Consider the following 24,445-nt stretch of genomic DNA (forward strand, 5'->3'; position numbering starts at 1 on the left):
ATTGCAAAATTATCTTTTGAAGATGTTTATAATTTGTAGAGAAATAATCAGTTTGGAAATTCTTTTGTCTCTATAAAACGTGCTACTAAATGTATTTTGTCTTACAGTTTGAAAGTCTATCAAGCATTTTGAAGCTTCCTGGAAAAAAGACTTTTAATAATATGGATAGAGATTTTTTAGAAAAGAGAAAAAAGGATCTAAATGCATATTTGCAGGTAAGTTCATACTTACTTTTATCCACAGATTTTCATTTAATATAGCACACAGGTATAGCAGAATGTTTTTACTGTGATCACAGGGTAACAACCACCTTTGTGCAGCATGTCAAATGTGACGTGCAGTCTGCTTAGTAATTTATAAACATTATTTCTGTGTTTAATGATTAACTTAGAAGTTTTCTAGACACTTAGTGTTAGGGATTTTGCCTGTTTGTGTTTAGATAAATACAAATGCCTCTCTTCTCCTGGCTTAAAGCTAAATGTCTGACATCATTTTTATGACATAGGTCAAATGTTTGATTTTTTTTTAAGTGCTTACTTTATAATTTCATTAATATCTGCATCAGTTATTTACAAGATTCTTAAGAAAAAAAGTCTTTTAACATAAAGGTATCTTTTAAATGTCACAGTATTACATACTTCTTAGTTAATAAACTCAATGTCAAAACTTGTTCCACTGAAGGAACTAAGCTAGAATGTTGTTTGTTATATTAGCAGGTGTGAAAGCAGTAGTTTGTTGAGGGCTTCCATATAACACTTGAATGTTTTTGTTTGGATTATTTAATGTACTTTATTTCATATTATTTTTGTTTGGATTATTTTATGTATTTTATTTCATACTATTTTGTTTGTCTTGAGACAGGGTCTTGCTCTGTCACCCATGCTGGAGTGCAGTGGTGCAGTCATAGCTCACTGCAACTTTGAACTCCTGCTTTCAAGGGATCCTCCTGCTTCAGCCTCCTGAGAAGCTAGGACTACAGGTGCATGCCGCTGTTCCTGGCTAATTTTTTAAATTTTTTATAGAGATGGGGTCTTGCTTTGTTACCCAGGCTGGTCTTGTATTCCTGGCTTGAGCAATTCTCCCACCTCAACCTCCTAAAGTGCTAGTGTTAGAGGCATGAACCACCTTGCCCAGCTTATTTAATGTTAACTCTAGAATTGTTATGCAAATAACAACAGTTTTCTAACCTGGATCTTTTTAGTATAAGCTATAAGATCTGAAAATAGAATAGTAAATATATTTGGACAACTTTCACATTAGATACACTGAAAGTCAAAATAGATGAGGTGAAGATATATACACCAGACTGTTAATTGTTGTAAAATTAGTGGTGACTTTATCTTAACTGTGTAATTGGATTTTTAAAAATATAAATCAATATTTTTTAACTATACATTTTTTATGAGCTAAAATTATAAACAGTAGTTAATCTCTAGCATCCTGTTAGTTTAAGATAATCTTTTTTTTACTGTTAGTTACTATTAGCTCCTGAAATGATGAAGGCATCCCCGGCTTTAGCGCACTATGTATATGATTTCCTTGAGAACAAAGCCTACAGTAAAGGAAAAGGGGATTTTGCTCGCAAGGTAAGTAAGCAGACCATTTAATTGGGTTTTTTTTAAGGTCTGTTTTCTTACTTTATTTATAATAAAAGAAAATAAATTTAGATTTGTATGTGTGTTTTAAAACTAGGAATTTTGTTAAGTTCTCCTCAGCATGTTTATCGCTATTGATAGGAACATCTACGTATGAACTTCTGTCTTCACATGTTGTTTATAATTCAGCAGACGCATGAAAGGAAGAAAAAAACAATTTGAAATGGTACATTAAGAAAAGTTTGCCTGAGACAAGTCACAAGATTTTCATTATCTGTAAAGGGAAATGTTTCATGCTGAGAGGAAATGTTGTTTACTTGGAATAATGATAAAAATATTAAATAGGATATGTTCTGAAAGTATGCCTCTTGAGAAAAATCTCTATATAGGAAATATTTTAAATAATTTAAAATAGGATTTAAGACCCATACTTGGAATAAAATGGTAAGATAAGACAGTAAATAAGTGTTTAAATTAGGTAGGATAGTTTAGGCGTAAGAACACAAGCTTTGAAATCAGGCAGCCTTTTGGTTCAAATCCCTGCTCTTCTGTTTACTAGCTGTGACCTTGAGCATGTTACTGAACCTTTGGTATTTCAGTTTACTCAAGAAATGAAGTTTTTTTCTTTGTTTTGTTTTTTAGACAGAGTCTCGCTCTGTCACCAGGCTGGAGTGCAGTTATGTGAACTTGGCTAGCTGCACTCTCCGCTTCCTGGGTTGAAGCAATTCTGCCTCAGCTTCCTGAGTAGCTGGGACTGCAGACGCACCACCATGCCCAGCTAATTTTTGTACATTTTAGTAGAGACAGAGTTTGTTGGCCAGGATGGTCTCAATCTCTTGACCTGGTGATCTGTCTGCCTCACTCTCCCAAAGTGCTGGGATTACAGGTGTGAGCTACCGTGCCTGGCTAAGAAATGAAGATTTACATGTCATTAGAGTATTATGTGACTCAATGCAATATTCTTTATATTACAGTGCCTGGAAAATTAATAAACCTCTCAATAAATGTTTGCTCTTAGTAATAGCAGCAATAGAAGCAGGAGCGCAGCAGTGGGGGGGAAGCTGGTACCACTCTTTGTATTTTATCACTTTTTATAAGTTTGAAATTATCTCAGAATGACAATGTAAAAAGAACAAGGACTTTCTCACTATTCTTCGTCCCCCTAAAAAGACCAACTTTAAAAAAAAAAGTTAAGAAATTAATACAAAATAACTAAGAATTAACAGTTATAAGAAGTTCAGGCCAAGCATAGTGTCATACCTGTAATCCTAACACTTTGGAAGGCTGAGTTGGGTAGATTGCTTGGGCCTAGGAGTTAGAGACTAACCCTGGTAACATAGTGCGACCCTGTCAACATAGTGAGACCCTGTCTCTACAAAAAATAAAAAATATTAGCTGGGCATGGTAGTTCGAGATACTCAAGAGGCTGAGGTGTGAGGATCACTTGAACTTGGGAGGCCAAGGCAGCAGTGAGCCATGGTCATGCCACTGAACTCCAGCCTGAGTGACAGAGCAAGACGGTTTCAAGAAAAACAAAAAAACTTTCATATGATTACTTTAGGATTTTTGATTATATAGGTTGGTGCAAAAGTAATTGCAGTTTTTGGACCTTAAAAAAATAATAATGGCAAAAACCACAGTTACTATTGCACCAACCTAATAACATTTCTAAGTTAGTGTTTTGTTTTAATAACAAGTTCCAGGGTGTGGCCCTTATAATGGAGGGGAAAAATGTATGGTGCTTATCTGTGTATTTCATGATTGAAGTGATAGAGTTAAATTCCAATTTTAAGTAGTTTTATTGTCACTAGAGATGCATTTTAGTCTTCTGTGTTTTTTATGTTTATGTGTCTCTTCTCCTTTAAAGGTTGTATCCATTTTAAGATAAACTAATAAATGGATAACAGCTTTTGGAGATAAAAGAAATATTAAAGTATACTTTTTTTTAACCAAACAACAGCACATGTGTATGTCCAAACAGTTATATACCACTTATTTTTAAAATTAGTAATGGAGTCTACCCATCCTTCTGATTCATTTCTGGAATTCTACAATAACATACGTTTTTCATAAACCACATTTGCGATAACCAAGGTCATATTGGCCTCTTTGTGTCAGAATAATTTTTATGCATATCAAGGATTTGAGATTTCTGGCTATATTTCCTTTTTGGCTAAATGATAGGTTAATATTTTTCGCCTAGTTATAGTTCACTGGAAATTTAATAGCTATTGAATAAGATCATCTCCAAACATTTTATCAGTGGCTGCTCAGAACTTAAGAAATAATACTTCATAACACGTTAATTTGGTCACACAATGAGTCCCAGCTTTGGAAAATCTGTGGAACATTCCTAGAAAGAGTGGCTCACAAGTAGCTTTCCTCTTTGCTCACAGTATCTTTCTATCCAGTTTTGTATCATGGTGAAGGCATTTTAAGCTAAAATTGGAGATGTAAATTTAAGTTAAAGTACCATTGTGTTTATGTTGTTAACAGTACAAATAACTCAGCTGGGGTAGTAATTGAATACACAGTATCTGTGTATGGACAGTTAAGTGTACGCTTATGCTAGCAGTCTGTTATCTACTCCTGTATATGATCATCTGAAAGTTTTTCTTTTTTTCTAAAAATCTTCTTTAAAACAAATCTTGTTTTTGGAAATGTTTTCATACAATAATGGACTCTGCTTTTATGCTTATGAAATTCTGCTTCTTTCATGGTTAAGCAGCAGAGTCACCTATAGAGGTTTTTCATTCTTCTTACCCCAATTCCCTCCTAATACAAATGCTTGGGCTTTGCCTTTAGGAAAAAAAAAATGCTTATGTACTTCTGGGATGCTGCACAGAAAACTATTTTTAATTATTAGGAAATTCATTATATAGATTTAGTTTCTCTTTGAGTATTAATGGTAGTACAGCCTTATGCCTAGATAACCATGTGAGATAGTATTCATTTAACCAATTCATAATAGCTAAACTCAGGTTTCTGCTGTGAACTGTGAGATGTATAAATTTCTAAAATATTTTTGAGGATGTTACACGATTGTAACTCAGATTGGGGGTTAAATTGAAGTTTATGCCTTTTAGGCTTCTGAAATACTATTTCTTCTGTGACTTAGAGAGGTGGCAATGTTTCCTCAAGCTGCACATTTTAAATGTTGTATTGTCCTTAATGCTTATCTCTCTTTAGAATTCTGTACTATGATCTCATTGCTTAGCTTATTTATATGTTAATTACCATTTAAAAGAAAAGGCCACAGTGTTGCAAATTATGTCCTGATTAATTTGAACAAACTGTTCTGGTTGACCAAAAGCTACAGGATATAGAATTAGAATTACACATGTGTATGCATGCATGCACATGTGCATTGTATGCATAAACACACACAAGAATTAGCCACACATGAGAATTCATCTTTTTATCTTTTTGTTTCTCTCCACCAGTAGTTGTGTTTTTCAAATCCTTATTCAAGCTAATTTCTGTACTTTGGTTTTACTCTGAGTTGTACTCTACCAGTGCCCCTCTTAGGGTTGGACAATTCCATCAAGCATATCTGTGGTACTATTGGCTGAGCTTAAGCCAGGGAGTGACCAGCCAAAACTCTCAGCCTTTGTACAGTTACCTTGAAATTCACTTTTTATTAATACTCATTTTACCTTTTCTAGTTTTTCTTGATGGAAGCCACGAAAATATAATTAGCGTGAAGGAGTTTTGTCTTCTTCTCATCTTTTAACATTGCTGTGATTACTAAAGAGTGAGGTTCAGTTTTGTTACTGTTACTCATTTTTTTCTTTTTGCATGAAACATAATTTCTTTTCCCTGATAGCTTTTGTGATGCTTAACATTTTTTGAAAGATATTCCTGTAGTTTTGTATGACTTTGGTTTTGTGGCTTTTGATTTCTTTGTTTCTGTTAAAAATCTCTCAGAGAGTCCTATGTGCAGTTACTGTGGTTTCTTTAGACATCTCTTTTTTTATAAATTGAAATCATTTTACATTTTATAGCCATATATCAATTTTTTCCTTCTGTCACTAAAGATTTGCATTTCTTCTTATATCTCTAGTTGTATTTCTTTTTACAGTTTTTCTATTCCACCTTACTAAAATATGGTTTACATGTCTGATTTGCAGTGTCTCATTTCCTTCTTTGTAATGAACTTCAGATTTTCTCTGTAGATTTTAATTGCACATATAATGTATTCTAAAATTATTTTTTAAGAATAAATCATAAATACTAGTTATTTCATTTTTCTATTTATTTTACCTGATTGTTTTCTGTTCAGTATGAACTCAAAATTCCCAGTTGTTGCCTTGAGCTTTGGCAGAAGTATATAGTGGCTAATTCTAGTTGCATCAGTTTCTGTTTTAGAAAACTTTTTTTTCCATACAATTTTGAATGGAAAACTTTTTCATTCAAAATTTCTTTAATAAGAAGGCAGCCAAAGCTTATGTTGATTTTCTAATAATAACCTCATCAGATTTTTAAATCATATATGTATATGTGAAAATACTTTTGTTTTTTGTGACAAGGGTCTCACTTTTGCCCAGGCTGGAGTATATGGAGTGCAGTGATGTGATCATGGTTCACTGCAGTCTTGAACTCCTGGAATCAAGCCATCCTCTTGCTTCAGCTTCCCCAGTAGCTGGGACTGCAGGTGTGTACCACCATGCTTGGCGTTTTTTGTTTTTTTTGTTTTTTTCTCCTAGAGATGAGGTCTCACTGTGTTGCCCAGGCTGGTCTCAAACTCCTAGGTTCAAGTGATCCTCCTGTTACAGCCTGCCAGAGTGCTGGGATTATAGACATGAACCACTCTGCCCAGCTGAAAATACATTTTTAAGACACAGTGAAGACAACATTTCTGTACTTTTAAAATGTAATGACATAATATAGACTAGAACATTATTGCATTTTTCCAGTGTTGCACTGTATATTTTCCAAGGCTTATCATTTGGATAACAACTTTGGTACAATAAAGTCACGATATAATATCTTTTTTCCCTTTAGATGGACACTTTTGTAAATCCTCTGCGCAATTCTATGAGGAATGTTTCAAATGCAGTTAAATCCCTTCCTGATAGCTTGGCAGAGGGAATGACTAAAATGTCAGACAACATGGGCAAAATGTCAGAAAGATTAGGTCAAGACATAAAGCAATCATTTTTTAAGGTAAGAAGACATTTTCAGTAATGTCTAAAGCAAACTATTTTTAAGCCAACTAACATGTATTGAATTTCGGCTGGATTTACCTTATTCCCCTAACCTTATTTCTTTTCCAAACTTTGCTAGACACCTAGTCTCATAAAGAATTAAAAAACTAAAGAGAAAAAATTCTTACCAGAAATGGATATAAATCTAGTTACTTGTTAATCTCTGCTATGGTAGGATTTTAAAATTCATTTAAAACAAAAACTTAAAGTTAGTAAAGTTAACATTCTTTGTCTTGTTTTATTTCATTATGCCATTTTTATCATAAAGTGCTACTAAATTTAGTAGCAAACAAATGCTGTTGTGCAAATGAGTTATACTAGTATTCACTCAGTAAGCATAAAGTTTTATTTCTCCTGTTTTACATGATAGAATGATTACCAGATCAAAGAGAAGAAAAGTTCATCATTAACGATCAATTTCTGTGGTCATGCATTATTGGTTATAGACCTCTACGTGTCATAGAAGAATTTCCCAGGGAGATTTTTTTAAATTACATTAACAGATACTGTGTAGTTTGTTGGATTCTTAATTAATATTTTAAAAATCATTTTGGCATAGTTATTTGAAGTCATAGTCAGGGCTATGAAACATATAGCTATTAGAACTTTGTACTTGATAAATCATGCTTGAATGTAGGGGAAATGTATGTAAACAGGTTTTCTTTAATGTAAGAGGCCACTTCTAAAATTGTGTAAATCATACTTTTCTTTTAACTTTCACACTTTCTCTCATGCCCCATTTTTGTTTCTATTTGGGAGGAACAATACTAACACTGAAATCAGGATTGTTTAGTCCTACTTCGGCTGCTCATTACTCATGACTTCATACAAAAAACACGGAACTTTTCTAGGCTTCTGTGTTGTCACCAGTAACTTGAGATGGTCTTGACAGTCCTTCCTGTGCCAACAAGTGATTTTCAGCTAATAGTGATCTTTCTGTCCTTCTTTCCATTCAAACATTTTGTTAATTTTTTAAACATATTAATATACTATCGAAAGCTCTTTATGGTAAAAAGAAAGATTGGAGCTCTGTTTCCTGGCAGTATTACTAACTACAGTCGTGCATTGCTTAACAACAGGGATACATTCTGAGATCTGTGTCATTGGGTGATTTCATCATCGTGGGAACATCATAGAGTGAATTTACACATACCTAGATGTATGTGTAAGTTCCACAGACCTACTTTTCTCCTAGGATATATAGTATTGCATATTGCTCCTAGGCTACTAACCTGTACAGCATACTACTGTACTGAATACTGTAGGCATTTTAACACATTGGTTCACATTTGTGTATCTAAATATATCTACACAGAAAAAATACAGTAGAAATATAGTATTATAATCACACGAGACCACTGTGGTATTGTTGAACCAAACATCATTATGTGGTGCGTGACTTTTGGCTTTCAAGTCATTTAACCTTTCTTAGCTTTGAATTCTTCTAAAAAAAAATATGGGAGTTTGACGAAATAATTTTTCCTTACAACTCAAGAGTCATTTCTTTTGTAAAGGACAAAAACTTTTTGGTAATGAAATAATCACTGTATATTTGGTTTCCAATTTTAGATTGTTAAATTTTGCTTATATATTGTATTAAAAATCAAACTCATTTAGATTTATCATTGTGTTGTTTCACTATCTGCTTTAGTGTGCTTACATTGTGGGTTTGGTTTTTGTTTTAGGTGCCTCCTTTAATTCCGAAGACCGATTCAGACCCTGAACATCGCCGTGTTGCTGCTCAACTTGATGATAATGTAAGTTAATTTTATTCTTGGTAGTGTTTAGTTTAAGTCATACTCGGCATATCTTTTTAACTTTTTAATGAAGTGTAATATGTATATATATATATATCATTATTGTTCACCTATTATAAGTGTTAAGCTTGATGAATTCTTACAAACTAAACATGCCCATGTAATTAACACTAAGCAAAAAACAGCATGACTATTGCTCCAGAAAAGCCCTTCATCCTCTGCTCCTGTTAGGACCTTCTCTTCCACCAAGGACTATCACTATCCTAACTTCTACTCTGCTTTTATACTTTTTGTATATGAAACTGTAAGGTACATATCCTGTGAAGTCTAGCTTTTTTTTGCTCAGCACTGTGATGTTCTTCCATGTTGTTTTGTGTGATTGTAGTTTCTTCATTCTTGGGACTTTATAGTATTCCATTTTGTAAATATAGTGCAATCTATTTGTTGTATAATGAATACTACTAGTATGAACATTCATCTGTACATGTTGCTGTTGGATCTATACTTAGGAATGAAACTGCTGTATCAGAGGATATATATAAGTTCAGTTATAGTAGATACTGCCAAGTACTTGTTCAAATTGTACCACTTACAGTGCCACCAGCAGTACATGAGAGTTCAGTGTTCTGCATCCTGCCAATACTCAGTATTTTGTCTTTTTAATTTTAGCTATTCTCATTGTATTTCATATGAATTTGCATTTCTATGATAGCTGTTGAAATGTTGAACACCTCTTCATATGTTTATTGGCCATTTGAATGTCCTGTCTTATGTGTCTGTCAAGACCTTTTGTTATTTTTTTGTTGGCATGTCTATCTTAGTCCTTTTGATTAGTAGGAGTGCTTTATGTAATCTGAATGTGAGTTCTTTGTCAGATACATGTAATGCATTGTCATCTACTCTCTAGGTTGTTTTCTTGTGCTATGCATGCAATCTGTGCCTATTTCTGGGTCACAGAGCTGTCCTAGAACTTTCTCTAAAAATCTTTTTTTACTGTAACAACATTTAGGTCTGCAGTTCATCTGGGATTGATGTTTGTATATGGATTAAGGTATGGGCCAAGTTGATCCAAGCACCATTTACTGAAAAGGTTATCTTTTCAGTACTTTACTATTTCTCCCTTATCACAAACGAGATCATTGTACATGTTTGGATCTGTTTTTGGACTGTGTATTATGTTCTATTAGGCAGATATATTTTAAGGTTATAATTATCTCCTTTGAGTTTCTGATTGAATTTGTTTATAATCAGCTATCTTAAACAAAAATAATATATTTATTTGCTTGTTCAAGATTCTTTTAAGATGTTTTATTGTGTTTATTGATGGTTAATGATATCCATAACATTATACCTTTTGGTATGTGGTTTTTACAGTTTAGCTGTTTATTAGATTTTCTTATGGCACCATACTCGTAGGAATATACTTGATCAGAGAATAGAGAAGTATTTATTCTGTCTCAGTAATGAAATGGGTCTCCCTCTCCCCACTGGTTTTGATTGAGCTATGTGATTTCAATTTGTGGAACGGAAGGTGCACTAAGGCAATGTTTACAACATGACAGTGAAAAATGTGTGACTCATGCTTTCTTGCTAGTATTTAAATTACAGTGTTGATGAGGAAATAATTGGAAACAGTTTATCGGTGATGAAGGAATTATAAAATTACCAGCAGTTGTATGTTGTACTAAATCTGTACCTGCTTTTTACTTTCTATTTTTTCACATCAAAGAATTCTGATTGCCTTCCTTTACTTTTCACCATACTGATTGTATACTCACGTAACAAAAGTGAGCTGATTTTTATTAAAAGCTAAAAGAAAATTCTAGTAATTTAGTAAAATATGTCTTTTGTAATGTTAATTTAGTTTAATGCTGGATTGAACTTCAGCATCTTTTTTCTGAAAGTACATAAATACATACAATTTACTAACTAAGCAAAACATTATTCTTTATAGATCATGTTTTGTTCTATTAAATATATGGACATGTTGAGAATGTCTTACTTTTATGAAAAAGATGCATCAGAAAATAGACAAAGAGTCTAACATTTGCCTTGTCAAACTCATACAACCTCTACCAAAATTAAGAACCAAATCATCTTTTCCTAGGACAATCATGAATCTACTTTGCCTTGAAAATGTTAAAACTATAGCCTTAAAATTTATTCATCATTGTGGGGCCGTGAAGTTCTGTATTCTTTCAGAATGACTACTAGAAATATTTTTTCTAAATCAGAATTAAATGTCAAATTATAAAGGCTAGAATTTAACTTGTTCTCTGACTTGTGAAATAATACCAGTTATCTGTAAATGAAACAGAAGTAACCATTCATAGTAGATAGCTAATTCAAACTTGTTCTTATTTCTTCCCATGTCTTGTCAGGTGGATGACAATATTCCACTTAGGGTAATGCTGCTTCTCATGGATGAAGTATTCGACTTAAAAGAAAGAAATCAGTGGTTGCGAAGGAATATCAAAAACCTACTTCAACAGCTTATTAGAGCTACATATGGTGATACTATTAATAGGTACCACTCTTTCCTCCTCACTTTTAATCTGATCTTAGCCTTTAAACTTCTACTTCTGGAAGTAGCTTGCTCAACCTTTGTAGGAGAATTTTTTCTTCTGGGCCTTTTAAGAAGTTCATTAAAGCAGTCTGCTGCTCTTAGGGATAATTTACATCCAAATTAAGTTGCTTGCTCCAGGAAAGTCATGTTTATTTTTTTCACCTTTTAAAATTTTAACCTTACTCATTTACACTTGTTTACTTTCAGAAAAATAGTTGACCATGTTGATTGGATGACTTCACCTGAACAAGTAGCCGACTCAGTGAAACGTTTCAGGTATATCTTAAGACACAGTCACTTCTTTCAGGTAGTACAGAGTTTAGCATTGTTTTCACTAATTAACTTTCATTGCTTTTGTTTCCTTCCTGGACATAAAGTTGGTTTGTTTGTTGTTGACGAGCAAAAAGACTTAAAAGAATTATAATAATTGTTTGTCTCATGAACCTATTGGTCTTTGTTTCTTTAAAATCGGAATTGGAAAAGTAGAGAAGAAAGATCTTTCAAATAATAGGCTATTATTTATTGCAGTACCATGGCTGTAAGGTAATTGAAATATTTACCTAAAAATGACATGGTTATATAATCAAATATCTAGTTTTTTGGATTCGTTTTTCTCAGTTGTATTTGCTAAGCTTCATTTTAACTGAAAATTTTTTAAGTATGTCTTTCTAGCTGTAATTTTTTATTAAATATTGGAACCTGTGCAAGGAACCCAAATGAAGGAGATACTCTACTTCATATGTTCTTTCTACAAAATACTGAGCCACTCCCCTGTGCCTAGCACTCAGCCGATTACTGAGATAAGATGCAGTCCCTTGAGGAAAATACAGCTAGTAGAGAAATAAACTCCTTCTAAAAGTGAAGATAAGCAATGCATAAAAATTTATGGCATCACATATTTTGAAAGGAAGCAAGAAGGGAACTGTCAGTATTGAACAATAACTAAGTTCTTGGCAGTACTTTATGCTTTCCGATTTTATGCCATTTTACAAAGTAAGTATTTTTTTTATAAGGAAATTGAAGATTAGAGGCATTGATTAGGCTCTCAGGCTACTAAGTGGGGAATCTGGTTTCTCTAATCTGAAGCTAAGTTTCTTCCTACTGTACTATACTGTTTCCAAAACTTGGACTTGTTCATTTTATGTCAGGATAGGTAAATGATGTTCCTCTGGAGCAGTGATTCTCAGCTTTGGCTGTTCATTGGAATCACCTGTAGAGCTTTAAAAATTACTAATGCCTGGATCCCATATCCAAAGAGTTGGACTTAATCCAGCGAAATGCCTGATTCTTTACAGAAAGAGTCTGTAAAGCTCTCAGGTGTTTCTAATGTGCAACGTTAAGAACAACTGCTCTGTGGGGTCTCACCCTCACACCAAATTCCCAGATGAAAGCTTAGTTTTTGTGCTCAGTTCCTGCCTTCAGAACAAGAATTAGGGAACATGAGTAAAGCACACTGAAAGTTAAGATGGGTGGACTGTTTTATGTGTGAAAGGATCATTATAGTCAATCTGTTTGTAAGGTGTGGGCCTGGAATTTAATTTAGTTTTATGTAGGCTTAATTATAAGATGAGTGGGATGGCATAAGTGAAGGAGGTAGCTGTTAAACTCTAAGGCATTGAAATTCAAGATATTGTAGGGCTGCATTTGGATGAGATAGTCAATCAGCAGATGCCCACTTTGTGTTTAAATGACTGTGATATAGCCATCTTTGTATTCCGTTTTGCTGTCTTTGTTAGTGTTAATGAGCTGCCTTGGTGCAGACTTTATCTATTGTTTTTTCTTGTGTTTTTTTAACCCCTGAAATTGCACCCCACACTTAGTTGATCTTTGTTGAATTTCATTATACCTGTATATTAATAAAATTTCAGAAACTTTTCTTCTTTCTGTTCACATTTGTATTTTCTGTAGAAGTTTGAAATAATTTTATCAACTTGTATCATTAGAAAATGAAAATGTTTACAAAATATATTTAATCTTCTCAAATAGAGATGCATTTTGGCCAAATGGCATTTTAGCAGAGACTGTTCCATGCAGAGATAAAAGTATTCGAATGAGAACAAGAGTAGCAGGAAAAACGAAGTTACTTGCAATTATGCCAGGTGAGTGGGCATGTATAGTTAAAAATCTCTTTAATTTGTCATTCTTATGAATTTTTAGCATTTTTCATGCCAGTGTAACTGCCTTTGAATTATAACAACTATCTTTTGATGGCTTAATACATACCAGGCACTGTACTATGCATTTCTCATACATTCTTAACCAGTCCTCATAACACTACTATAAAGCTAAGGACTGTTAACAACACTGCTTTATATGTGAGGAAACAAGTTCAGAGAGGTTAAATAACCTATCCAAGGTTTATAGCTACTAAGCAACAATTGGTATTCTGACTCAGCTTTAAGTGATATGAAAGCTTATGCTTTTATCCACTTCGCTCTGCTGCCTGGAAGCATTTTGGGAGTCCAGTTGTTAAATTAATAAAATACAGGACAGGTGAAAGGGCTAATAAAATAATATAAAGTTTGAATTTTTCAGAAAGAATATTTGTTCCACTTAGGAGAATAAGCAAATTATTTCAAAGACTCCATTTACCTAGAAACAAACTGATTGGTCGATTATTAATCTTTGTTAATTAAAACATAATCCCAAACAAAGTATAAATAATAGTATTTTGTTGGTCTGATTTTAGTTACTTCATTCGGTTACACCTGTGGCAATACCTTAGATTTACTTTTTCTCGTTTTTCTTCTTTCATTCATAGAAGTTATATAATGTGAAAAGCAATTTAATGTGACTGGGAGGTGGTGATGGTTGTTTTGCCCCTTGTTAATGAATGTCTTTGAAAATACCTACATGTCTTTTCTCTGTATTTTAATTCTGGATGTAGTAAATAAACAGAATTGTAAGTTATTTAATCACACAGTACCTATTTTTTCCCTATAATTTTGTTTTATAATTCAGAACTCCGAATTTCTTCCTAAATTTTAACAGTCAGCTTTCTCTTTTGACAATTAAATTAGAAATTTGCCACATGATTTTAATTCCTACCTATATACTGTTTCATTTGCTAGTAAAAAAGCAACATATAGAAATAACATTTTAAAAAAATAAGCAATAGCTTAGGATATTATTTAATATACTATTATGGTAAACCTGATTGTGCCATATAGACTGACTCAGTTATTCAGCTGGAAGAAATCTTTATTCACTAAATATTTATTGAAAGTTTTGTGCCAGGCAGTGTTCTCTACGCTTACGTTTGTCTTCTTGGAACTTACTTTCCAATAGAGGGACTCAAAAAGACACAAAACAAATAAATGCAACATAGTATGTTAGATATGTGATAAGTACTATAGAGAAAAATAGTGCAGGAAAAGGGAATAGGCGGTGTTGGATGAGTTGCAGTTTTAGATGGGGTGGCCAGGGCAGGCCTCACTCAGAAGATAACAGAGGTCTGAAGATCTGAAGGAATTGAGGGTACATGTAAAAGTATTTGAATATATATATATATATATATAGGCCTTGCCTGTTTTTTAGTAAATTCTCAAAATTTTTGCTTTCAATTGTATTGTACCCCTAGTTAGATAAAGACTTTTTGGAAGTTGCATGTTTCTTTTCAAAGCAGCAAAATAATATTTATATTATCAGGACCTTGATTATGAACAGTTAAGAATAATCATGCATGTTGGTCTCATACTTAAATAGCTGTAGTAACTTGGTGTTATTTATGAATAAATGCCAGCTTTGCTCAACCTCACAGTCACAGCACCGTCAGCTTTCTATTTTCTCCACTTTCTTTTATAGGAATCCTGAATAAAATTCAACCAAACTTGTACTATCCTCATTTCTTGAACATGCTTTGTTATTCTAGTTACTGCTTATTTACTCATGTTCTTTTCACCAAGACTAATACATCATTTCATTGCATCTTTCAAAATCCTGCCCATGTAGAAAGTATACTTAACCTGTCGCTTCCTTAATGGGAACTTTTCTTTGTTATCATATCTGGAAGTCTCCCCATTATAGATATTCGTACACTTTTAGTATTTGTATGGCTTGGTTACTATGCCAAGGGTTTTTGTAGGTCAGGGATTAGGTATGGTTTTTTTTTCTGTGTTCCAATGAAACTTTATTCACCATCATGTATTACTTTGTTTTCTTATAGCATCTTTCACTATTCATTAGGCATAATAAGAATATTTTTATAATGTTACAAAGTTTGCAGATCACTTTTCACGTGATCTCATTAAAGACTTATAAATGCTTATACTTATAAAGGACTGTGTTGTGCTCTTATAGTTATAAGGATGTTTGTTATTATAAATCCTCCTTCTCAGATGAGAAAACAGGGTGGTGGGTAAGTATCACATGGGTATTAAGGGACAGGTTTGTAATTGTAGTTTGGGATCTTTGAGACTTTTTTTTTTTTTTTAAACCTCTTATACCTGGGCTGTATAGTCTCCCAGGAGCTTTTGTATAAGTGAGTAGATAGATGCATGCATGCAAAGATGCATATTAAGTTTCAGCTATAATACATAGCTGAAATGCATTAACTGGTTACCTACCATTTATCAGTTACTCTGCTGTGTACCTTAATTTAGGAGCATTTAAGAATTTAGACCTTGTGTTTCCTTTGAGTAATGAGTTATGTGTATTTTCCCCCTCTTCATTTAGATGAACTGAAGCACATTATTGGGGCAGAGACAACACGGAAAGGTATTCTTCGTGTTTTTGAAATGTTTCAGCACAACCAATTAAATAGGAGAATGGTTTATGTCTTCTTGGAAGGCTTTTTAGAAACCTTATTTCCACAGTATAAATTCCGTGACCTTTTCAACAAACTGCATTCACGGTCAAAGCAGATGCAGAAATATAAACAGAAACTTCAAACTACTCAAGCGCCTTCTTTACAGAAAAGGTGACACTCCACTCTATGAAGCTGGTGTTCATTTTGTCCAGGACTAATGGTATGGACAGATCTTCTGGGGCTTAACTTAGATACTGTTGTGTCTGCACCAGTCTTTTAGTGTCTCAAAATAGGTTATTAATACATCCATAAGTCTGTGGTTCTTCTCATTCTCATCTATAATCCACTACCAAGAGAGATTTCCATGTCTTAAATGATTTTGGTGCATATTTTGCAACATTGAGAGGATACTGCCCCCATCTCAAGCAAGAATGGTGTTGGTTTCTTCCATTTCAAACTAATCAGCATTCTCCAGCAATGACAAAGTGCCAGAGTGTATATATGAAAGCTGAGGAAAGCACAAAACAATGGTTCATAGATAAATTGGCTAATTTGTTTAACAGTTGGAGACTGTGTAATATATGATTTGGAGGAATTTGTTTTCCATAATTTTGTAGGTCTGTGTCAGCATTTTGATGTATCATGGATTAGCCAAGTGAATAATCCTTGGAACATCTCTTTCAGGTCTGGGGAAAGAGACAGAATGTCCTTAAAGTGTGAAATAACCTTATACCTGAATTATAGTTTTGTGATATAAAATGAAGCTGAGTATAAAATAAAACCAATCAAACCCAGAATTTGATTGGATTTGTTATTCATTGATATACAACAATTTTTATTCTTATGTGTGCCTTAAGGGCTGTGTTGTGCTCTTATGGTACTTAATTTTATGTTTTCTTTTGACATTGTTGTGCAAAAAAAAGCATGTGGTGGCTCTCATTTAAATTTCAAAATTATTAGTTTTATCTTTAACAGATTACCGATTATACAGAAGAAGATATAATTTATTGGAAGAACTGCCAAGTACATTTTGTCCTTCTAAAAATACAGAAATTTCAATAGTAGTCTGGAAAGTTACCATATGATAATTTTTAATTGTGTGATCTAGACATGCCTTAGGTAACTGCAGAAATAGCAAATTAAATGATTAATGAGCTTATTAGTCATAGTAAACATAAAAATTTATAATTCTATGACAGTGTACATATATGAAAATAAATGATGAAAAAAGAACTATAATATTTTTTAAAATATGCTTTTATTTATATTTCACATGATGTAAAATTCTACAAAATAAAGATAGTAGGTAAAACCCCTCAGTGTATACCTTTAAATCCATAAATTAATTTTATACCAATAAAACAAAATACTTTCTCTAGTTTTGGAGCTTCTGTATTTCCTATAGTTTTCTCGCTCTCCATTTTGTCCATCTTAGAAGTCTTCATATCCCTTCTATGCAAGATTTCTGCATAGTTTTAAATACTTTCATTGACTTAGGGTTTGGGTGTGTCAGCTTTTTTTGTTTTAAAAATATTTAACACTAAAACCTTAAAATAGTGAAGCTACTTATCAGACCGCTGAGCCAAGATCCTGGTATTAAAAGAAAGTCTGGGTGCTTAAGATAAAGGGACAGAGTATTGGTATCCCAGTTATTTGGGAGCTTTAAGATTGGAACAAGATATTACTGTCTTGTTTTCACTTAGATCCTACTTACAAAGTGCAGCCTATTAACAGAATAAAGCCTTCCTTTAAAGCTTTATAATAATCATATTTATTAATAATGCTGTTGTGCATACTTATAGTATGCATATATTCAGCGTATGTTGCATGTCTTCGGAATTACATAAAATGAAATCCCTTTCATTGCAACTTGCAAGTGAGAAAAGATCCTTAGTGGCTCTGGTGGAAGAAATAATAGTTCTTCTTCTCAGGGTGTCTCCCTGCCTTGGCCTCTCTCTGAGCCACAGGCTTTAAAAGTGAAGATGTGTGAAACATGTTTGTAGGAAGCAGCAGCATGGCCATAAGTGCAGTGATTTTCATGTATGTCCCTGCTCATTTCAAGTATATTTTTGACATGAATAAATCTAAGAGTATACAGAATAACTCAAGTAAGAGCCAGGCGTGTACCTGTGAAAAGTATTTCTCTATAATCTGAGGAGCACTGGTCATCAACCAGGGAAAGAAAGGTCATGTAGTATTGCAAATTTTCAAAATAGAGCCCTGCAAGATAACTGCATTCATACCAAAAACTATTTGAATAAATGGATTTTTTTCTGTTTAAAAGAGTTTATATTTCAGAAGAGGAAAATGTCAAATGATAATCTTTGTAAATGGTGGTGCATTTTCTCTATGCACATCTGTGTTTACATCCAAAAGAGCTGTGGTCATGCTAAAATTAGAGATACTTTTTGAATGACTTGGTCAAGCTGTGTGTAAAATATTTAACCATAAGTCAAGTACAGTGTACTATGTTTAGTAAAGTTATTACATTTAATGCATTTATTGCATATATGAATATATACATGAAGAGAGTATGTCTTCTGGTATTTAATTTTGAATGTTTTTTAAGTCAGTGGTGCCTTTAGGCAAGAACTTTCAAAATTAATCAGTCTTTGTGTTTTCTAATTTTTCAGGTAACATGTGAACTATTTAGAAACCATAATAGTTTATTCACCATAAAAATTGATTGTATTATTTAAATATATCACTTAGATGGGCATTTCCTATAATTAGGATATTCCAAATAGTTGCTGAAATCAGTTGTGCCATTGACCAATGGATGCACTTGGTTAGCCTTAATTTTTTTTAAAAAACAAAACATTAAAAAGTTTCTTGAATATTTCAGTTTGTCCATTTTAAGTTTGTGCTACTGGTGTTTGGAAAAAAATCAAACAATTAAGTGCTACCAGAAAGTGTACCAATTTTTATAAAAATTAAGAATAATATAAATTTCACAATATAAAATTTTAATTTTGTGCAATATTTTCATTTAATGCATGTGTATTTGAGTAATTGTAAGATAAATGAATTCTTAATTTTTTGAGATGTAGCTTAAACTGTCTTCTTAATTCAACAACTTACATTCCGTTGTTGCTGCATCCTTTTATTTAAGGACTTGTTTTAAAAGTCTTTTGTCACTCCTTGGAAAATTATTTTATTAGTAGTAAATTTTGCTTATAGGAGCATGGCTCCTGTATTACAAGGGAAAAAATATAAAGAGCACATTTTAGGATTATAATTGTTGAAAGATAATGTGTGCATATCATTGTACAGTGTCAACTGTGTGCCTAACTGTCCTATCAATACTTCTTTGACAAAGAAGAAACAATCAGAATGTCAGTTATTTTTATTCAACTAAAAAGATTAAAAAATTTATTTGGTTTGTGTTCTGTTCATTAGAAAATACTAATAAAGTATTAACAAACATTTTTGTTGAGTTTATTTAGTAGTAATGTATTTTTATTACTTTTAAGATGCTTGCTCAGGAGTCTGGTTTTTAGTATCTGTTTGTATTTCATTTTCTTTTAGAGATCAACCAATTCAGGTTCCAGATTGACAGATGAGTGCTTGGGCGATTACTGACTTAAACGGACTGAATTTAATTTTTTCTTTTGTGGCAAATAATTTAGGACCACAATGTTAAAGACACATCATACTTCTTCATGATATAAAATTATGAAGTTTTTTTTCCCACAGATGGAAAGATTTATAATTGGTAATCCATTAATTTTATTTGATCTCATTTTAAATTCCTATTTTGGCTAATATTTTAGACTTTTTCAATTCTAAAAGACAGTAGATTGGTCATAATATTTGTATCCTTCTTGGAGCTGTATCAGCAGACTTCTAAGGGCATCAGATGTGATAACTTTTTAGTTATCAGGGATTGGCATAATATTTCTTAAAATGCATATGGTAAAATATTGTTTCCTTTAAGATGTTCCTGAGGGGAATGTTTTGTACTTTTATGTAACTTATACAGGACTATCTGTATATGAACCAAAAAGCAGAAATGTTCCTTTATAATTCAAATGATTGTGTCAGAAATTCTGAGACATTCTATAAGAAACTTGTTTAACTTTGCTTACCTAATTTTCTAAACTTGGTTAACCACAGAATCTTTTGTCATGAACAGCTTGAGGATGATGTTCTCAAGTAACGTATTTTGGAAAATAGTAGGAGAGAAAAAAAGGTCAAGTGTCTTTAGTTACGGAATGTAAACTGGACAGAAAAGACAGTGGATTTGGAGCACAAAGATTTTTTTCCTGCTTGCCATTTTAATGGAATGTTCAATCTTTGGAAGAAAAGGGAAAGATGGATAAAGATAAAAGTTGAAAAGTTAACAGCTGATTATATAGCAGATATTAAAGAGTTAAATTTGGCTCTGAATACCAGAATAATGACTTCAGTGAAGAATAATAGAGCACATCTCATAAGAAGTGGGAAATATACTTCCACAGATTTTGCTGATGTGACCAGAAGAGTAGTAACTGGAAAATGCAAGGGGAAGAAGGAAATGCCATACAGTTTAGTTTATATTTGTGCCAGACATTGGCCCATGTATATAAAATGACAGGTAATATGTTTGATTTAGGAACACTTGCAGCAGTTGAGAGTGAAAAATGAAACTTAACCCATGTGTTTACCAATTCCCTGTATGAGAGATGCATTAAACATGATCTTTTACATATCCTCAAGAGTGAAATCAAACAGTAGAACTATGTGTTAGGAGTTATCCCCCTTTGGCGATTGACTAGGAGGGCTTACAGAACTCAGCATATAGTCATAGCTAAGATTTATTATGGCAAAAGGATTTAGAACAAGAGCAAAAAGAGAAAGTGCATGGATGAAGTCTGGGGAGAGCAGGCTTAAGCTGCCACTGCTCTCTCCCACTGGAGTCACACAAGATGCAACTTAACTCCCCAGCGAGTAGTTGTGACAGCACCTGTGAAATGTTGCCATTTAGGGAAGCTCATTGGAGACTTGGTGCCTAGGGTTTTTATTGAAGGCAGTTTATTTAGGCCCCCTTTGCCTGGCACATAACAATTCCAGACTCAGAAAACTGTTCAACATATGCCATATTTTTGGTACAGTTTAGGCTTACTGAGCCACATCAGTTTTGGGATGGGTAGGAATACTCCTAAAATTCTCAAACACCTGAGAACAAGGGCCAACCTTGTAAGGACGTCTCCAAGGAGAACAGTCAAGCCTCTTATGTTAACTCTTCTGTGTGACTGTATAATTTGATCAAAGGAAATGGATAATAGAAAGTGATGTTGAAAGTCCGTAAGATTTATTCTTGTGTTGAAGCCTCCACATCTAGAAATGGAAATACGGCAAAGGAAATTTTGATGTAATAAAAGGACAAACTATTGAAATGATATTGATGTGGATATATATTGCAGTCTGAGAAACTGGAGGAATCTTTCCAATAAAGATTACCATAGCAAATGGTTATATGGCACTTAATAGTCACAACAACCTTAGGCATTATAGTACTGTTTTGTCTTCAGTTTATAGATGGGCACACTAAGAGTAGTTGAGTCAGTTTGTTCAAAGCTTCACAACTGATAACTGGTTATGAAGCTGAAATCTCAACCCCGGTGGCCTGACTAGTCTATGTTGTGATTTCTCAGCAGTGGCACTATTGACATTTTGGGCTACGTAATTCTTTGTTGTGGGAACTTCCCTGCGCATTATAGGTAATGCATTATTTTACTCATTCTGTCCATTAGTAACTAATATTTGAGAACATTTACAGTAGTAATGGAATTAATCTAAGAGAATTTCAACTTAATTTTTTTAAACATCTGAATACCGGGTATTAAGAGATATTCAAAATAATTGTGATCAAGATTATGTTGAAAACTAATAAATACTTAGTGTTAATATGTCTACATAAAATTCTGTTTTTGGTGTAATATTCTTAGGCTATTAGGAAAAAAAACATGGTTTACTTCACTAGGAGGAATATCTCTTAATACTGAGATGGCCTCATCCCTGGGCTCTGCCCATCAGGTGATGCCAATAGCACCTCCTCTCCCATTATAACAACCAAAAATATATGTGGACATTGCCAAATGATATGGGGCAGGGGGAGGGCAAAATTACCACCAATTGAGAACTACTGATCTTAGTTGTCAGTCACAAAAACAAGGTAAGTAGAAGATTGAATTCTGGATTGCTGAATGTCTTCTCTCTTTTAAGCAATTACTTGACAAATGTGTGGCTCGCATTGTACGGAGAATGTAAATGTAAATAGAATGCCTACTTCTGCCTTAAAGGGAGGAGAAGGCTTGGGGCAACAAACCCAAATTTCTTACCTTGCTTAAGCATCCCACAGTTGGGGGAGGTGGGTAGGGAAGGGACTTACAGCCTAAGATAAATAAGGAAAACAGTTTTTCAAGATGTTTGAAGATGTGAGGTAAATGATTACATTAAAAATTGTTGGCTAACAATTGTAAGGCTAATTATTTTAGTATTAATGGTTCTTATGAAAATTTTTCTTTCAAATAACTGTTGTCCTTTTATTTGTGAGCCAGTTCTTCTAAAGCCTGAAAATTTTCTTGCAGCCTTCTTTGCAAGTAAACTCTTGCCTAAATCCTCTTGTCTGAGTTTTTTCCTTCAACAGGTGGATGTTCCACTGGGAATGCCTAGGTGACTCACCGGCTGAGCCAGCTTCGCCTCATTGGCTGTTTACATCCAGGCTCACCTTGCCTCCAGGATGAACCTCATTCAACAATTAGAGCCTTTACATTTGCTGACTGTTTTCTACTTTCCCCTTCTCATCGTTCTTTTTCTGGGTGTTGGTGAAGTCTCATTCTGGTTTTGATTAGTGGATAGCTGTTTTATTTCTCAATTGATGGAAGCAGTTTTGGGGAGCGGACTCGTGGTGTGACCTAATTTTCTGTCAAGCAGCTGTTTATCTTTCTTGATTGCCTTCATTTCTTCAAGACTCTTTATATCAACTGGCATCTTGTCTCTCCTGTATGACTTAAGTTCATGTTGCAGTCAGTTTCTCCTGCCAGTGGCGACTCCTTCATGTTTCTTGTCTATTTACATTGAATACTATTTAAACAGTATTCAAGAGAATAGTTTTCAGGCTTGCTGGAAAGAAAGCATCTTTCAGCTATCCTTTGTGTCTGATCCTCCTTTAGTAAGTCGGTGAGTTTTGTTCTTTCTTTTTTATTAAAAAGGATAAAGGTGTGTGTGTGTGTGTGTGTGTGTGTGTGTGTGTGTAAACAAGAAAATACTTCTCTCCTTGTAAGGTGTGTGTATGTATGTGTAAATGAAAGAAAAGACCTCTCCTTGTAAAAGGCTTTTACAGATGTTTATACTTGTAACACTTCCTGTATTTGCAGCTGGCATTTACCCAGTTTATGGTCTCTCAACTGAAAATTAATTGGACATAAAAACTGATCATTTCTATATAATGGAATGAGACAGCAGACTGAATGGGAAAATTACTTCTGGCATTTCTGGAGCTTCCTGACTGCCTAAGCAATCTAAAGGGTATTGGTTGCTTGGATTTTTCTTTCTCCTTTCTTTAAAAAAAGAAAAAATGTTCCATAAAATAAAATGAATCAAATACAAACCAGATGTTCTGAAAAAGCTTTGTGTTTAAAAAACAACAACAAAACAAATACTGAAATGGGAAGAATTTGACACTAAACCCCTCCAGAGTGCCCTAGTATTTTATCATATGACTATACAGTATTTTCTAAATACATTTGTTGATAAACTTGCATGCCTTTGCTTCTTTCCAGAGATAAGTAATAAAGTAGGTTTTAATGTCTCTTAAATTTAATGGAGCTCTGTATCCACTCCAAATCTGAATGTTGTCCCATTATTGGAGGTGGGGCATGGTGGAAGATGTTTGCATCATGGGGGCGTATTCTTCATGAATGGCTTGGTGCTATCCCCTTGGTGAAGAGTGAGTTCATGTGAGACCTGGTTGTTTAAAAGGTGTGTGGTACCTCCTCCTTTTCTCTGTTGCTCCTACTCTCACCATGTGACAATCCTGCTCCTGCTTCAGCTTCTGTGATGACTAAAAGTCCCCTGAGACCTCCCAGAAGCTGAGCAGATGCCGCTTGAGCAGCCCACAGATCAATGAGCCAATTAAACCCCTTATCTTCATAAATTACCCTGTCTCAGATATTCCTTTATAGCAATGCAAGAACAGCATAACACAAGCTCCTATTTTGATTGGCATAAACAGACAAAGTAAGACTTGTTTAAGTTTAAGAGACATAGTTTTCAGAGAGAAAGGAAAAAAACTTCAATGGGTAAATTTGCTAGTTCTTTTAGGAATTTCAGATTCTTAAGGACGTTGGTAGAAGTAGCCATGATTTAAATTAATGGCCTTGACTGCTAAATTACAAGAAACAAAGGTATACATATGTTATCAAATAACAGGAAATCTAAGACCATCAGTATTTTTAAATAAAATGAGGTTTTTAATCCCATTAAGAAGTGGGCAAAGGATCTAAATAGACATTTTTCAAAAGACATGCAAATGGCCAACACATGTATGAAAAAGTGCTTGTTATTAATCAGGGAAATGCAAATCAAAA

General features: G+C 33.6%; 1 protein-coding gene across 20 annotated transcripts in view; it reads left to right on the top strand.

Annotated features, from left to right (window-relative positions):
* The window catches only part of SNX13 (sorting nexin 13), a 199,788-nt gene that overhangs the window by 125,846 nt on the left and 49,497 nt on the right, over nt 1-24,445 (top strand). For 6 of the 20 annotated variants that reach the window (XM_078342622.1, XM_078342624.1, XM_035253700.3 and 3 more), the window contains 8 exons: nt 108-215; nt 1,476-1,586; nt 6,600-6,761; nt 8,488-8,559; nt 10,941-11,086; nt 11,333-11,401; nt 13,112-13,224; nt 15,800-15,841. In XM_078342622.1, the coding sequence (XP_078198748.1) occupies nt 108-215; nt 1,476-1,586; nt 6,600-6,761; nt 8,488-8,559; nt 10,941-11,086; nt 11,333-11,401; nt 13,112-13,224; nt 15,800-15,841 (823 nt within the window). Of the gene's footprint in view, nt 1-107; nt 216-1,475; nt 1,587-6,599; nt 6,762-8,487; nt 8,560-10,940; nt 11,087-11,332; nt 11,402-13,111; nt 13,225-15,799; nt 19,299-19,400; nt 21,324-24,445 lie in introns of those variants that run through there. The other 14 variants (XM_078342628.1, XM_078342621.1, XM_078342626.1 and 11 more) reach the window with 4 other exon arrangements.

Source organism: Callithrix jacchus, chromosome 11 (genome assembly GCF_049354715.1).
Source record: "Callithrix jacchus isolate 240 chromosome 11, calJac240_pri, whole genome shotgun sequence".
Lineage (NCBI taxonomy): Eukaryota > Metazoa > Chordata > Mammalia > Primates > Cebidae > Callithrix > Callithrix jacchus.